At 48.9% G+C, this 15,880-nt stretch overlaps 1 protein-coding gene across 1 annotated transcript in view; it reads left to right on the plus strand.

Annotated features, from left to right (window-relative positions):
• Positions 1-15,880, plus strand: part of LOC129710920 (uncharacterized) — a 54,678-nt gene that overhangs the window by 26,460 nt on the left and 12,338 nt on the right. Inside the window, exons 8-9 of the mRNA XM_055658225.1 lie at positions 4,237-5,010; positions 10,929-11,090. Coding sequence (XP_055514200.1) covers positions 4,237-5,010; positions 10,929-11,090 — 936 coding nt within the window. The remainder of the gene's footprint in view (positions 1-4,236; positions 5,011-10,928; positions 11,091-15,880) is intronic.

Here is a 15,880-nt window from a genome sequence, read left to right on the forward strand (position 1 = left end):
ACACTAGTCATAGAGTGATACAGCATGGAAACAGGCCCTTCAGCCCATCTTGTCTCCACCGACCAACATGCCCCATCTACACAAGTCCCATCTGCCTGCGCTTGCCCCATAATAGAAACATAGAAATTAGGTGCAGGAGTGTAGAGGCCATTCGGCCCTTCGAGCCTGCACCGCCATTCAATGTGATCATGGCTGATCATCCAACTCGGTATCCTGTACCTGCCTTCTCTCCATACCCCCTGATCCCTTTAGCCACAAGGGCCACATCTAACTACCTCTTAAATATAGCCAATGAACTGGCCTCAACTACCCTCTGCGGCAGAGAGTTCCAGAGATTCACCACTCTCTGTGTGAAAAAAGTTCTTCTCATCTGGGTTTTAAAGGATTTCCCCCTTATCCTTAAGCTGTGACCCCTTGTCCTGGACTTCCCCAACATCGGGAACAATCTTCCTGCATCTAGCCTGTCCAACCCCTTAAGAATTTTGTACGTTTCTATAAGATCCCCTCTCAATCTTCTAAATTCTAGAGAGTATAAACCAAGTCTATCCAGTCTTTCTTCATAAGACAGTCCTGACATCCCAGGAATCAGTCTGGTGAACCGTCTCTGCACATTATACTGCATCTGCCAAACATTTGCCCACTCACCCAGCCTATCCTCCAAACCTATCCTATCCATATATCCCTTCCTTTTTTCTATAAGGTTGTGATTGTACCTGCCTTAACTACCCTTTGTACATTCCACCCTTAGTGTTAAAAAAATAGGCAGGAGCGGGGTACTGATTGTGGATGATCAGCCATGATCATATTGAATGGCGGTGCTGGCTTGAAGGGCCGAATGGCCTACTCCTGCACCTATTGTCTAATGTCCCTCAGGTTCCTATTAAATCATTCCTCCCCTCACCTTAAACCAATGACCTCTGGTTCCTGATTTTTTCCCCACTCCCTGGTCAGAGGCTCTGTGTGTTTACCCGATATCTCCCTTTCATGATCTCACCACTATAAGGTCACTCCTCAAACATCTGCGCTCCATACCTCAGGCCCTCGAGTCCCGGCAACATCCTTGTACAACTTCCCTGCACCTGTTCCAGCTGCCCTGCTTCCTGTGTGACCAGAACCCCTCTGAGCAGATCCCAGCACAACTGAAGCTCCAATCTATTTATTGAGAAGCTTTCCAGCAGTCCCCTTCCCTTTATACCAACCCATCATCCCATCTCAGCTGAAGTGTGTGTCCATATGTTATAGGAGCAGAATTAGTCCATTCAAGTCTACTCCGCCATTCAACCATGGCTGATCTATCTCCCCCATTCTCCTGCCTTCTCCCCATAACCCCTGACACCCGTACTAATAAAGAATCTATCTATCTCTGCCTTAAAAATATCCATTGATTTGGCCTCCACTCCCTTCTGTGGCCCAGCCTTGTAACTCCTCCCTGACCACAACAAATATCTTACCCTTGGCCCTACAGCCTCCACTCTGGGTGCTCTGGTTTCCTCCAACACTCCAAAGTCGTAGAGGTCTGTAGGTTGAATGGCTTTGGTCTGTAGGATAGGGGTGATTCCTGGCCGGCACGGACTCAGTGGGCCGAAGGGCCTGTTTCTGAGCTGTATCTTTAAAGTCTAAATGCAAAGTAAATCCTATACTGGGATAGTATGCAGAGGAAAGTCAGTCCATTCCCTCTGCAAGACCACTACGGTACAGACAATAGGTGCCTTCGAGCCAGCACCGCCATTCAATGTGATCATGGCTGATCATCCCCAATCAGTACCCCGTTCCTGCCTTCTCCCCATATCCCCTGACTCCGCTATCTTTAAGAGCCCTATCTCTAGCTCTCTCTTGAAAGCATCCAGAGAACCTGCCTCCACTGCCCTCTGAGGCAGAGAATTCCACACACTCACCACTCTCTGTGAGAAAAAGGTTTTCCTCATCTCCGTTCTAAATGGCTTGCCCCTTATTCTTAAACTGTGGCCCCTGGTTCTGGACTCCCCCAACATCGGGAACATGTTTCCTGCCTCTAGCGTGTCCAAGCCCTTAACAATCTTATATGTTTCAATGAGATGCCCTCTCATCCTTCTGAACTCCAGAGTGTATAAGCCCAGCTGCTCCATTCTCTATCACCTGGTATCTTACCTCAGACCACGTGGAGTTATTATGCATCGGCCATGGCCAAACTGATCATCGACTCACCTCCCCACCAACAGTTAACATCCCCGCAGTCACCAGCAAACAGTGATGAAGTCTTGCCTTGAATTCTGATTCTTCAGCTGGTAAAAGCCTGAATGCTAAATGGCTGATTTTAAATGAGGTCGTTAAACCCTTGTCTCAAAGACTGAGGTCTATTCTCTCCAGTAACTCGGCTCAACCTCCCTGCTTCATACATGTAAACTCCAAGAGCCAACATCTAGTGTAAAAAAAAGTTACCCCTCAGCTCCTATTAAATCTCCCCCCCCCCCCCCCCCCCCCCCATCCACCCCCCCACCTCATCTCAAAACAAAGTCCAATTTTGTTACATGTTGTGATGGTGCCTGCCTCAACTACCTCGTCTCCAGCTCCAGCTCCAGCTCATAACACCCTTTGTGTAAAAAATAAGTTACCCCTGAGGTTCTTATTAAATCCCCCCCCACCTCTGGTTTTTGATTGTCCTATTGCCATCATGATCCCACCGCTATAGGGTGATTTCACGAAAGGTCACTGGAGCGTAGATCCGCACCCACGTGACCGAAAATCTCAAGTGGAGGACATGCTACACTTCCGGTACATGTTAGTGGATGGGAAAACACGCACTTTCACACCCGTTAAAAACATCGAAAACGGCCACTTTTTGAGCTGCAATTTACTGTGCCAGTCGGGGTGACCGTGAGGCACAGCTACCTAGATTTACAGTCCAAAAAAAAGATAGAAACTAAGGTAAATTCAAGAGGGAGCTGAAGGTGCCAATCCAGCGGAAATGCTTATCGGACATTTGCCATGGAGATTTAAAGATCCAAAATATCGGGAATTATCGCGTTTGCTCGCTGTATTTCATCAAAAGTAAGGCGTTGTTGACTTTTTTTATCTTTATTGATGAAATGCAGCGAGCAAACACGATAATTCCCGATATTTTGGATCTTTAAATCTCCACGGCAAATGTCCACTGGTCATTTCCGCTGGATTGGCACCTTCAGCTCCCTCTTTAATTTACCTTAGTTTCTATCTTTTTTTTGGACTGTAAATCTAGGTAGCTGTGCCTCACGGTCACCCCGACTGGCACAGTAAATTGCAGCTCAAAAACTGGCTGTTTTCGATGTTTTTAACGAGTGGGAAATTCCGTGTTTTCCCATTCACTAACATGTACCGGATGTATAGCATGTCCTCCACTTCAGATTTTCGGTCACGTGGGTGCGGATCTACGCTCCAGTGACCTTTCGTGAAATCACCCTATAGGATCACTCTGCGCTCCGTACTCAAGCCCTCGAGTCCTGGCAACATCCTCTTGTATCTTCTCTGGGGAAGTGAAGTGTAGAGAGTCTGATACAGAAAGGAAGAAATAGAACATTTGGCTAAATGCGTTCAGTGCAGGTTAATGACTGGGCGTGTAGACATGCAGGTGTGGAGGCCAGGCCGTTGGGTATTTTTGAAGAGGGCATCGACAGATTCTTGATCAACGCGGGCATCAAAATTTCCGGGAAGAGGTCAGTAGAATGGGGTTGGGAGGGAGAGATAGATCAGCCATGATTGTGTTTAAGAAGGAACTGCAGATGCCGGAAAATCGCAGGTAGACAAAAATGCTGGAGTAACTCAGCGGGTGCAGTTGCATTTATGGAGCGAAGGAAATAGGCGACGTTTCGGGCCAAAACCCTTCTTCAGACCCTTCAGATCTTCAGACCCTCTAGATCAGCCATGATTGAATGGCGGAGGAGACGCAATGGGCCGAATGGCCTAATTCTGTTCCTATGATTTAAGAACATTAGACCTTAGAGATACAACGCGGAAACAGGCCCTTCGCTCCATCGAGTCTGTGCCGACCAGCGATCACCCCCCACACTAGCACTGTCCTACACACTTGAGATAGTGAACAATTTCACCGGTGAATTAGCCAACAAACCTCTCTACATCTTAGTGTGGGAGGAAACCGGAGCACCTGGAGAAAACCCACGAGGTCACAGTGAGAAGGTACAAACCCCGTACAGACAGTCTGCCGTTAGTTGTTCTGTGGTCGTTGCCGCTGGTAAAGCTTTCTCCACCTGTGTTTGCTTCCAGGGCCCTTTCCAGAGCGTGGCCACCATGTACGGGAGTCGCCCCTACGGCAGCCCCCCTGCCTACAGCCCCACCCAGTACAGCCAGCCCGTGGACAGCCTTGAATACGACGTGCGCTCGCCGCCCCCTGGCTCGTACTACATAGAGGACAAGCCGCAACACTTCTACAAGTGGAGCTCACCTCCCGGCATCATCCGCATCTTGGAAGGGATTGTTGTCATCTTGTGTCTGGCTATCTTCGCCTGCGTTGCGTCCACCTTACAGTGGCAATACGGCTACGGTTACGGCATGGGTTTTGGCGGAGGGATGGGAGGTTACGGCATGGGAGGAATGGGAGGAATGGGAGGAATGGGCGGGTACATGGGCGGAATGGGAGGAGGTGGAGGCTACGGGTACGGCATGGGCGGCGGATACGGCAACAGCTACGGCAGCGGCACCACCAACCCCAGGGCTGCCACCGGCTTCATGATCGCCATGGCTGCCATCTCCTTTGTCGTGGTCCTCGCCTTCTTCATCACCAGCGTCAGCAAGTCGCAACGGTCCCGGAGCCGCAACTTCTACCTGATGGTGCTGATCTTCTCCGCCATCCTGGGCGGCATGGAGCTGATCGCCAGCGTGGTCTACATCATGGGGGTCAACCCTATGGCCGGCAGCGGAGGCTCCATGTACTACAGCCAGATCCGTGTGATCTGCAGCCAATTCTACTCTGGCATGGGAGCTAACATGATGATGGGCAACCAGTATCTCTACCACTACTGTGTCGTGGACCCTCAGGAGGTGAGTCTACTCCACCCACCGTCTACTTTAGTGGTGCAGCTAAAAAATGCCTGGAGTTTAGAAGGATGTGGGGGAGGGGGGGTCTTATAGAAATGTACTTATGAAGAAAGACTGGATAGACTTGGTTTATACTCTCTAGAATTTAGGAGATTGAGAGGGGATCTTATAGAAACTTACAAAATTCTTAAGGGGTTGGACAGGCTAGATGCAGGAAGATTGTTCCCGATGTTAGGGAAGTCCAGGACAAGGGGTCACAGCTTAAGGATAAGGGCGAAATCCTTTAAAACCGAGATGAGATTAACTTTTTTCACACCGAGAGTGGTGAATCTCTGGAATTCTCTGCCACAGAGGGTAGTTGAGGCCACAGTTCATTGGCTATATTTAAGAGGGAGTTAGATGTGGCCCTTGTGGCTAAGGGGATCAGGGGGTATGGAGAGAAGGCAGGTACGGGATACTGAGTTGGATGATCAGCCGTGATCATATTGAATGGCGGTGCAGGATCGAAGGGCCGAATGGCCTACTCCTGCACCTAATTTCTATGTTTCTATGTACACAATTATAAAAGGACTGGACAAGCTAGATGCAGGAAAAATATCCCCAATATAGGGGCAAGTGGAATCAAGGGATATGGGGAGAAGGCAGGCACGGGTTATTGATTGGGGACGATCAGCCATGATCATAATGAATGGCGGTGCTGGCAAGAAGGGCCGAATGGCTTCCTCCTGCACCTATTTTCTATGAGTCCAGAACCAGGGGCCACAGTCTTTGAATAAAGGGGAGGTCATTTAAGACTTGAGGTGAGAAAAAACTTTTTCACCTCCTATCAGGCTGTCTCCGAAAATGTCGCCCAAGTGGGACAGGCCCTTTAAGACCAGGGTTCGATCCCGACTGCGGGTGCTGTCTATACGGAGTTTGCACGTTCTCCCCGTGACCTGCTTGGGTTTGCTCCGAGATCTTCGGTTTCCTCCCACACTCCAAAGACGTGCAGGTTTATAGGTTAATTGGCTTTGGTATAAGTGTAAATTGCCCCCCTAGTGTGTGTAGGATAGTGTTAGACTCAGTGGGCCAAAGGGGAAGTTTCCATGCTGTACCTTTAAACTAAACTAGCGTGGTTTATTGCAAAACATGGTAAAGTTCATGATGACTGAATATCTTGCTTGTGAAATGAACCAGTCCAAGTCATAAATGTTGGGAAACCAGCAACTGCGATGCACCTTGTGGATGGCACACCCTGCATCCAAGGGGGACCTTATAGGTGACACACACTACAGCCAAGTGGGATCTTGTAGATTAGTGGGCAAAATTAGGGCACATGGTATTGGGGGTAGGGCACTGATATTGATAGAAAATTGGTTGGCAGGCAGTAATAAAGAGTAGGGATTAACGGGTCCCTTTCAGAATGACAGGCAGTGACTAGTGGGGTACCGCAAGGCTCGGTGCTGGGACCACAGCTATTTACAATATATATCAATGATTTGGATGAAGGGATTAAAAGTAACATTAGCAAATTTGCAGATGACACAAAGCTGGGTGGCAGTGTAAACTGTGAGGTGGATGCTATGAGGATGCAGGGTGACTTGGACAGTTTGGGCAAGTGGGCAGATGCATGGCAGGTGAAGTTTAATGTGGATAAATGTGAGGTTATCCACTTTGGTGGCAAGAACAGGAAGGCAGATTATTATCTGAATGGTGTCAGGTTGGGAAAAGGGGAAGTACAATGGGATCTGGGGGTCCTTGTACATCAGTCACTGAAATTAAGCATGCAGGCACAGCAGGCAGTGAAGAAAGCGAATGGCATGTTTGTTGGCCCTCATAACAAGAGGAGTTGAGTATAGGAGCAAAGAGGTCCTTCTGCAGTTGTACGGGGCCCTGGTGAGACCACACCTGGAGTATTGTGTACAGTTTTGGTCTCCAAATTCGAGGAAGGACATTCTTGCTATTGAGGGAGTACAGCGTAGGTTCACCAGGTTAATTCCCGGGATGGCGGGACTGTCATATTTTGAAAGAATGGAGCAGCTGTGGGCTTGTATAGTCTGGAGTTCAGAAGGATGAGAGGAGATTTATTGAAACATATAACATTGTTAAGGGATTGGCATGCTAGAGGCAGGAAACATGTTTCTGATGTTGGGGGAGTCCAGAGCCAGGAAAACCAAACACAGTTTAAGAATAAGGGGTCGGCCATTTAGGACTGAGATGAGGAAAAACTTTTTCACCCAGAGAGTTGTGAATCTGTGGAATTCTCTGCCACAGAAGGCAGTGGAGGCCAATTCACTGGATGGTTTAAAGAGAGAATTAGATTGATCTCTTGGGGCTAACGGAATCAAGGGATATGGGAAATATGCAGGATGATCAGCCATGATCGTATTGAATGGTGGTGCTGGATCGAAGGGCCGAATGGCCTCCTCCTGCACGTATTGTTTCTGTTTCGATGACGAATGGTGTTCGTGCCAGTGACGTCTGCAGCCACTGAATTAAATCAGATCCAAGATAGATTTACAATTAAATCGGCTTCTTATCAGCAACTCCACTGGAGGTGACGGATGAAGGTTGTTGCTCTAATAATCCACTGCAAACCAGCACCACATGTCCTGAGTCTGACCTTGTCACCAATCTCGGGGTGGGGGGGCATGGTGAGGGAATGTTTGTGGTGAGTTCGGGAGACCCTGACACCATTTATGCAACAACACATGGTTCCTGTGGCAATGAATTCTGCAGATTCACCACCCTCAGACTAAAGATCTTCCTCCCATCTCCTTTCTAAAGGCACGTCCTTTAATTCTGAGGCTGCGCCCTCTGCTCCTAGACTCTCCCACTTGTGGAAACATCCTCTCCACGTCGACTCTATCGCATAAGGGGTTTAGAACGGAGACGGGGAAACACTTTTTCATCCAGAGGGTTGTGAGTCTGTGGAATTTTCTGCCTCAGAGGGCGGTGGAGGATACTTTCAAGAGAGGGCTATATAGGGCTCTTAAAGATAGCGGAGTCAGGGGTTACGGAGAGAAGGCAGGAACGGGGTACTGATTGGGGATGATCAGCCATGATCACATTGAATGGCGGTGCTGGCTCGAAGGGCCGAATGGCCTCTACTCCACCATTGTCTATTGTCTAATGTCTATCCAGGCCTTTCACTATCTTGTAAGTATCTTCCCACATTCCAAAGACTTGCAGGTTTGAAGGGTAATTGGCTTCGGTAAGTTGCCCCCAGTGTGCAGGATTGTGCTGGTGTACAGGGCGATCGCTGGTCGGCATGGACTCGGTGGGCCGAAGGGCCTGTTTCCGTGCTGCCTCTAAAACTAAAGCGAAGCAGCAATTCGAGAAGGCAGCACTCCCTCTTTAGTGCCATCAGCACAGGATGATAAATGGTGGCCTTGCTCGTAATGTCCTCATTCCATGAAAGAAATAAAATTACATTTCATAAAAAGCCCCACCTAATGACATGACTTCAGAATTAAGGGACAGAAGTTTAGGGGTAACATGAGGGGGAACTTCTTTACTCAGAGAGTGGTAGCGGTGTGGAATGAGCTTCCAGTAGAAGTGGTGGAGGCAGGTTCGTTGGTATCACTTAAAAATAAATTGGATAGGCATGTGGATGAGAAGGGAATGGATGGTTATGGTATGAGTGCAGGCAGGTGGGACTAAGGGAAAATAATTGTTCGGCACGGACTTGTAGGGTCGAGATGGCCTGTTTCCGTGCTGTAATTGTTATATGGTTATATGGTTATATGGTTATATGGTAATGTTCTTTTAAACCATAAAAGAACACCATAAACATGCAACAAACACTGTACAGCATTGGAACAGGCCCTTCAGCCCAAAGTCCCCATGCTGACCATGGCCAGCTCTTACGTATCTGCACATAATCCATGTCATTCTCTATATACCCATGTGGCTAGCCGAATGCCTCCTAATCTGCATCCAGCCCTGGCAACGTGTTCCAGGCACCCATCACCCTCCTGCCTAGAGTCACATAGTGTGGAAACTTGCCCACACCGACCAACACGTCTACATTAGTCCCACTGGCCTGCATTTGGCCCATATCCCTCTAAACCCGTCCTATCCATGTATCTGTTTAAATGTTGGGATAGTCCCAGCCTCGACTACATCCTCCGGCAGCTCGTTCCATACACCCACCACCCTTGTGGAAAAAAGGTTACCGCTTGGGATCCTATTAAATCTTTACCCCCACCCCCACACCTCACCTTAGGTTCTTGAGGATATAGAAACATAGAAATTAGGTGCAGGAGTAGACCATTCGGCCCTTCGAGCCTGCACCGCCATTCAATATGATCATGGCTGATCATCCAACTCAGTATCCCGTACCTGCCTTCTCTCCATACCCCCTGATCCCCTTAACCACAAGGGCCACATCTAACTCCCTCTTAAATATAGCCAATGAACTGGCCTCAACTACCCTCTGTGGCAGAGAGTTGCAGAGATTCACCACTCTCTGTGTGAAAAAAGTTCTTCTCATCTCGGTTTTAAAGGATTTCCCCCTTATCCTTAAGCTGTGACCCCTTGTCCTGGACTTCCCCAACATATAGCCACATAATATTTTGAATTTTGTTAAAGCTTTTTTTCAAGATACAGCACAGAAACAGGCCCTTTGGCCCACCGAGTCCGTGCCGACCAGCGACCCCCGTTACACTAGCACACACTACACACGGGGCAATTTTACAATTTTTGCCAAAGCCAATTAACCTATACGTCTTTGGTGTGTGGGAGGAAACCGGAGAAAGCCCACGCAGGTCACGGTGAGAACGTGCAAACTCCGTACAGACAGCACCCGTAGTCGGGATCGAACCCGGATCTCTGACGCTGTGAGGCAGCAACTCTACCGCTGCGCCACCGTGCTGCAAGAGCTTTTGTGGGGAGCTTTGACTTCCTACAAACTCCAGCTTGATGTGGGTTTGTGTGCAGTATGTTTCACTTGTGGCATTGCAGACTGGATAGGGAGCAGAGAGTGGATGTTGTATATATTGGAGCCCCCCCCCCGCCCCCCCCTGTTTAATTATACAAGACTATTGCCCTGGGAGAATTCTCCACTGTTATCTGTAACGAGGGGCATGTAAACATTGGGCGGACAGATTTAAGCTGCAGGCCTGAACTTTGAGTTGCGTGTGTTGCAAACCCTCTCGAGACAGCTCCCAAATCACCCACAGTTAACACTTTGGAGTTTAGTTTAGAGATACAGCACGCAAACAGGCCCTTCGGCCCACCAAGTCCGTACCGACCATCGATCCCCGCACACATACACTATCCTACGCACACTCCGGACAATTTACCATTTTACAAGCAAGTTAGCCTACAAACCCGCATGCCTATTATGCTGCTGCATGTATATATGTTAGAATGTGTATATAATGTGTGTATATATATGTGCAAAGTATGTATATGTGTGTGTGTATACACACTCTCACACACACAATATGTATGTATATATAGAGATGTAATGTATGTGTATATAATTTGTGTGTACACTCTCTCATGCACTATCTCACACACGGACATAGACACAGACACACACACACACACACACACACACACACACACACACACACACACACACACACACACACACACACACACACACACACGCACACACACACACACATAAACACACACACACACACACACACACACACACACACACACACACACACACACACACACACACACACGCACACGCACACACACACACACACACACACACACACACACACACACACACACACACACACACACACACACACACACACACACACACACACATACACACACACATACACACACACACACACACACACACACACACACACACACACATAAACACACACACACACACACACACACACACACACACACACACACACACACAGTCTAGGTAAGCCCACACTGAGTTGTCTGCCTGTTGTGTGTAGGCCGTGGCCATTGTGTGCGGGTTCCTGGCGGCGCTGGCCTTCTGCATCATCGCTTTCCTGGCTCAAAGAGTACGGCAGAAGATATGGAAGTACGGAAAGCCCAACATCCTCTGGGATAAGAACTTCGCCGACCAAGAAATGGGGCCAAACGTGGAGGAGTGGGTGAGTGAGTGAGTGGAGGCCTGGACGGTGAATTAGTGAACTCGGACTGAACTGCCTTGGGGGGGGGGGGGGTGGGGGGGGGGGGGGGGGGGGGGATAGTGGATGCAGGGTCAGAGAAACCTAATCGGAAAATCAGGGAGTGCCACGGATAAATACTGGGATGAATCAGTCTGTGATTTGTGAGTCAACGAGCACAGAAGGACAAGCCTCCATTGGCCAAGCACGGATATTTGACCGACCGGGTGAATATTTTGGAATTTCACTTCCTTTCCTTTGGGATTGGACATTATTTACACAGAACCTACTCCCACAATATTTTCACACAAAGGGTGGTGGGTGTATGGAACGAGCTGCCAGAGGAGGTAGTTGAGGCTGGGACTATCCCAACGTTTAAGAAACAGTTAGACAGGTTTGGGGGGGGATATGGACCAAACACGGGCAGGTGGGACCAGTGAAGATGGGGCACCTATAGTCTATTATCTATAGTACACCCTGCAGGGTTGTGCAATGGCACTGTCGGGTCAGGCAGCATCTCTGGAGAGAAGGAACGGGTGACGTTTCGGGTCGAGACCCTCCTTCGGACAGTTTAGTTTAGTTGGTTTATTGTCCCGTGTACCGAGGTACAGTGAAAAGCTTCTGTTGCGTGCTAACCAGTCAGAGGAAAGACAACACATGATTATAATCAAGTCGTCCTCTGTGTACAGATACATGATAAAGGGAATAACGTTTAGCGCAAGGTAAAGCCAGCAAAGTCCGATCAAGGATAGTCCAAGGGTCACCAATGAGGTAGATAGTAGTTCAGCACTGCTCTCTGGTTGTGGTAGGATGGTTCAGTTGCCTGATCACAGCCGGGAAGAAACTGTCCCTGAATCTGGAGGTGTGTGCGTTCGTTTTCACACTTATGTACCTAGTTTAGTTTAGACATTTTTAGGTTTAGTTTTCAGTTTTGGAAGAGATACAGCATGGAAACGGGCCCTTCGGCCCAACTTGCCCACACTGGCCAACATGCCCCATCTACACTAGTCCCACCTGCCTGCATTTGGTCCATATCCCTCCAAACCTGTCCTATCCATGTACCTGTCTAACTGTTTCTTAAACGTTGGGATAGTCCCAGCCTCACACTATCTTACACACACTAGTAACAATTTACCTTAAAATACCAAACCAATTGGGATAGTCTCAGCCCCAACTACCTCCTCTGGCAGCTTGTTCCATACACCCACCACCATTTGTGTGAAAACGTTACCCCTCAGATTCCTATTAAATCCTTTCCCCTTCACCTTGAACCTATGTCCTCTGGTCCTCGATTCCCCTACTCTGGGCAAGAGACCCAATCTATTTCTCTCTTGATTATGTACACCTCTATAAGATCTCCCCTCACCCTCCTGCGCTCCAAGGAATAGAGACCCAGCCTAATGAACATCTACCCGATCTATTCCTCTCATGGAACCACTAGTTATTGAGCTATCGGGGCAAGCCACCAAGTGTGTCCTTTCTTGTGTCGTTGTCTCCTTAACCTGGCACCTTCCCCTATCTGTCCTGAGGGGCACAAATATTGACTCTAGCCCAATCTCCAGGCCATGGAGAGAGAGAGAGAGAGAGAAGGAAAGGTTCCTTCCCAAGGTGCTGGACATATGAAATGTTGTGGCTATCCCTCAAGGTCGAGGATGATGGTCTGCGTACTGGTGTTTTTATGGACTCTCAGGTTGGCTTCTGAGTCCAATCGTGGCTTTGAAAGTTCTTCCACATTCAGGACGGGTAATTCCAGACGGCAGATCGGGCTTTGCTCGTTGCTGCCTCTCTTTCCGTTTTCTTCTCTTTGCTTCTAATTCTGCGCACCTCTTGGCTTCGAAGGTCGCTGGTCCTTGGATGACGGTTCCTCAGAGCTTCCTGTCCTTGGCTTTAGTTTCCCAATTATCGATGTCGATTGCACATTTCCTCATGCCGGCTTTCAAGGCGTCTTTGAATCTCTTCTTTTGTCCGACTCTTTTCTGTTTGCCTCCGTTAAGCTCCCTTCCTATAGAAACATAGAAATTAGGTGCAGGAGTAGAGGCCATTCGGCCCTTCGAGCCTGCACCGCCATTCAATATGATCATGGCTGATCATCCAACTCAGTATCCCATCCCTGCCTTCTCTCCATACCCCCTGATCCCTTTAGCCACAAGGGCCACATCTAACTCCCTCTTAACTATAGCCAATGAACTGTGGCCTCAACTATTTTCTGTGGCAGAGAATTCCACAGATTCACCACTCTCTGTGTAAATGTTTTTTTCTCATCTCGGTCCTAAAAGATTTCCCCCTTATCCTTAAACTGTGTGACCCCTTGTTCTGGACTTCCCCAACATCGGGAACAATCTTCCTGCATCTAGCCCAGTGGTTCCCAACCTGTTTTTGGCCATGCCCCACCTAATCACTTCTAAAATCCTGATGCCCCCCCTTGCTTTCCTTTGAGAGAAAACAGAGGAAATAGATATTATAAGGGTAACTTAGCAAAAGCTCTTTGAATCGCATTTCTAAATCCAATTCAATAAATAAGGTTCTCCTATGACCTCGCGCGCTTCGTGCGACGTGCATGAAGAGCAATGGCGCGGTGATTATGTAATAACTACACAATAAAGACCTTTTTTACCCCAAAAAATTATTTACTCAAAATAACATCTGAAACATAAACTACATATGTTTACCTGATGGAAAATCCAAAAAAAACAAAATCGAAAATTTGGACCCAGACCTCCTCAATTGCCCCCCTTAAAAATCAAATTGCCCCCCTGTGGGGCGTACGCCTCACGTTGGGAACCACTGATCTAGCCTGTCCAACCCCTTAAGAATTTTGTAATCTGAAATAGCACCCACGTTGATGGCGATGGTTTCTTGCCACCCAGTCTTATCAGCTACTGGTGGATTGCATGCTGATTGCTCCATTATGTCACCAACCTATGTTTACTTGTTGATAAATCTGTTCTCGGTTGAATTACTCATTAACTTCATCATTGTTGCTCTGGTTTCACTCGCTCCCAGTCCCACCTCAATGCCTCCGTGTAAACTATTTCCCACGTGTGATTCACTTCGAATAACAGTGCGATAGAGATAAGGAAACAAAAGATAGACACAAAACGCTGGAGGAACTCAGCGGGCCAGGCAGCATTTCTGGAGGAAAGGAATAGGTGGCGTTTCGGGTTGAGACCCTGCGTTGGACTGAGAGACAGGGGAGAGGGGAACCAGAGGTTTGGGAAGGTCCAGAAAGAAAACGGAGCTGGCATGGGTGACTCGGGAAAGATGGTCCACCTGGTGTTATTGGAACTGGTGGGTGGGAACATGTCTTGCATGTCACTGTCATTTAATGTGTGGAATCTTTGTCTGAATATCTTCTCATGCCAGCTGAACAGCATGTTGGTTGGCATGGACTTGTTGGCCGAAGAGCCTTTGTCCAGGCTACATCTTTCAATCACGTTCACAAGATATATGAGTGGAATTAGGCCATTCAGCCCATCGAGTCTACTCCGCCCATTCGGCCCATCTAGTCTACTCCACCATTCAATCATGGCTGATCCCTGCCTCCTGATCCCATTGTCCTGCTTTCTCCCCATAACCCTTGACACATGTCGCGGCTACACTAGTCCCACCTGCCCGCGTTTGGCCCGTATCCCTCTAAACCAGTCCTAGCCATGTACCTGCCTTGACTGTTTCTTAAACGTTGGGATATTCCCTGCCTCAACGACCTCCTCTGGCAAGGGCAGAGTCCCCCTAGTCCTCACCTTTCACCCCACCAGCCGGCAAATACAACACATAATCCTCCGCCATTTCCGCCACCTCCAACGTGACCCCACCACTCGCCACATCTTCCCATCTCCCCCCATGTCTGCCTTCCGCAAAGCCCGCTCCCTCCGCAACTCCCTTGTCAATTCTTCCCTTCCCTCCCGTACCACCCCCACCCCGGGCACTTTCCGTTGCAACCGCAAGAAATGCAACACCTGTCCCTTCACCTCCCCCCTCGACTCCATTCAAGGACCCAAGCAATCGTTCCAGGTGCGACAAAGGTTCACCTGTATCTCCTCCAACCTCATCTACTGCATCCGCTGCTCTAGGTGTCAGCTGATTTACATCGGGGAGACTAAGCGGAGGTTGGGCGATCGTTTCGCCGAACACCTCCGCTCAGTCCACAATAACCAACCTGACCTCCCGGTGGCTCAGCACTTCAACTCCCCCTCCCATTCCCAATCCGACCTCTCTGTCCTGGGTCTCCTCCATTGCCAGAGTGAGCAACAGCGGAAATTGGAGGAACAGCACCTCATATTCCGCCTGGGTTGCTTGCGTCCGGATGGCATTAACATTGAATTCTCCCAATTTTGCTAGCCCTTGCTGTCTCCTCCCCTTCCTTAACCCTCTAGCTGTCTCCTCCCACCCTCCCATCCACCCGCCCTCGAGCTCCTCCTCCTCCCCTTTTCCTTCCTTCTTTCCCCCCCACCCCCCATCAGTCTGAAGAGGGGTTTCGGCCCAAAACGTCGCCTATTTCCTTCGCTCCATAGATGCTGCTGCACCCGCTGAGTTTCTCCAGCAATTTTGTGTACCCAAGACCTCCTCTGGCAGCTCGCTCCATGCACCCACCCTTTGTGAGAAGTGTGATCTATTGCGCAGTGCAAACTTCCCAGGGGCTGACCTATTTAAATGTTTGTGTGGGGTTGGATCTAGGCCCAGTTCTCTGTGATGCATCAGCTGGTCTCAATGGGTCATTGGGCCTGTGTAAGGTGGGACTTGGCCATCGTCCCAGCCCCACGGCGCCCTCTGCTGCA

The sequence above is a fragment of the Leucoraja erinacea genome, chromosome 29, assembly GCF_028641065.1.
Source record: "Leucoraja erinacea ecotype New England chromosome 29, Leri_hhj_1, whole genome shotgun sequence".
Classification (NCBI taxonomy): domain Eukaryota; kingdom Metazoa; phylum Chordata; class Chondrichthyes; order Rajiformes; family Rajidae; genus Leucoraja; species Leucoraja erinaceus.